Source organism: Beta vulgaris, chromosome 8 (genome assembly GCF_026745355.1).
Source record: "Beta vulgaris subsp. vulgaris cultivar EL10 chromosome 8, EL10.2, whole genome shotgun sequence".
Lineage (NCBI taxonomy): Eukaryota > Viridiplantae > Streptophyta > Magnoliopsida > Caryophyllales > Amaranthaceae > Beta > Beta vulgaris.
This window is the reverse complement of record NC_079209.1, coordinates 14,520,701-14,521,707: the sequence shown is the minus strand read 5'-3', so window position 1 is coordinate 14,521,707 and position 1,007 is coordinate 14,520,701. Positions and strand designations below refer to the sequence as shown.

General features: G+C 34.2%; 1 protein-coding gene across 1 annotated transcript; it reads right to left on the bottom strand.

Moving 5' to 3' along the window:
- Positions 1-201: 201 nt before the first annotated feature.
- On the bottom strand, positions 202-781 carry LOC125494127 (uncharacterized). Its single transcript, XM_048637696.1, has 2 exons — positions 611-781; positions 202-444 (listed from the first exon to the last, which is right to left on the bottom strand). The coding sequence occupies exons 1-2, from the start codon at positions 779-781 to the stop codon at positions 202-204; spliced, it is 414 nt and encodes a 137-aa protein (XP_048493653.1).
- Between the last annotated feature and the right edge of the window lie 226 nt (positions 782-1,007).

Below are 1,007 nucleotides of genomic sequence, written 5' to 3'. Positions count from 1 at the left end.
GTAATCAGATAAGGTTGCCCTTCAAAGAACATTTAAAAATTCATTATTCCATACATATTATCTTAGTGAATATTATTTGTATATTTAGTTAACAAGTTATTATATAAGTTAAGAAATTTACAATCTTTTTCTCTTTACGTCAAATGCAAATTTTGCCATGCATAATTCTTTGTCATTTGGTGGGGTATTTACATCTTGTACTCACTCTATAAACGGCGATCGAAGATGAGCTGAAGGTTGCAAATGCCGTTTTTCTTTCCTCCTGTCAACGTCATCTTTGTTTTTTGATTTTGTTGTGTCGAGTTCCTGCTCCTTCTTAACATCCTCATGCACAACCTTCCCTTTACCCTTGTCTTCCTTATTTCCTTTATCCTCAACATTATGATCTTCTTCGTCAACTTTATTCTCTTTGTCATTATTGTCATCTGTCTCTTCATCAACTTTCTATTCTCAATATCTTCATTTCCTTCATCGTCAACTTTCTGATCTTCTTCATCAACTTCTTTCTGTTTCATTATTGTGATCTTTCTCTTCTTGTACTTCCACACCTTTTTTTATCATCAATTTTAGTTTGTTCCTTAGTGTTAGTTTTAAATCCCTCGTCTTGAACTTGTTCATCAACATCAGATTTCGATGCTTCCTCCTCCTGATTTTTATGCTCACTGTCCTGAACTTGGTGTTGCTCACTGTAAATCTTCTGTTCTTTGTTAACTTGCATCTCTACTTGACTGTTATCTGCTGCCTTTGCCAAAATCTGTTGGTGTTCTGGCATGCTGTCCATTTTCTCTGCTTCATTAGGTTGTTTGTCATTGTTTTCAAGACTGGTGCCTCTTTTAAATTTTCACCATTGTCTTCTTTTTCTCATTAGGCTCTTCTTCTTCTTCATCATCATTCTCACTTTTGTTTTCATCTTTCTTCTCCACATTTAATTCACTGCCATCCTTCTCCTTATTATTATCACTTTAAATTGTGTTTTCATTTCCCTTGTTGACAATTTCTTGTTCTTC

Coding starts and splice junctions, on each gene's coding strand:
- LOC125494127 (XM_048637696.1), bottom strand. CDS start 781: ATGGACAGCATGCCAGAACACCAACAGATTTTGGCAAAGGCAGCAGAT. Junction 445..610: donor AATCTGATGTTGATGAACAA/GTTCAAGACGAG, acceptor TATTGAGAATAG/AAAGTTGATGAAGAGACAGA.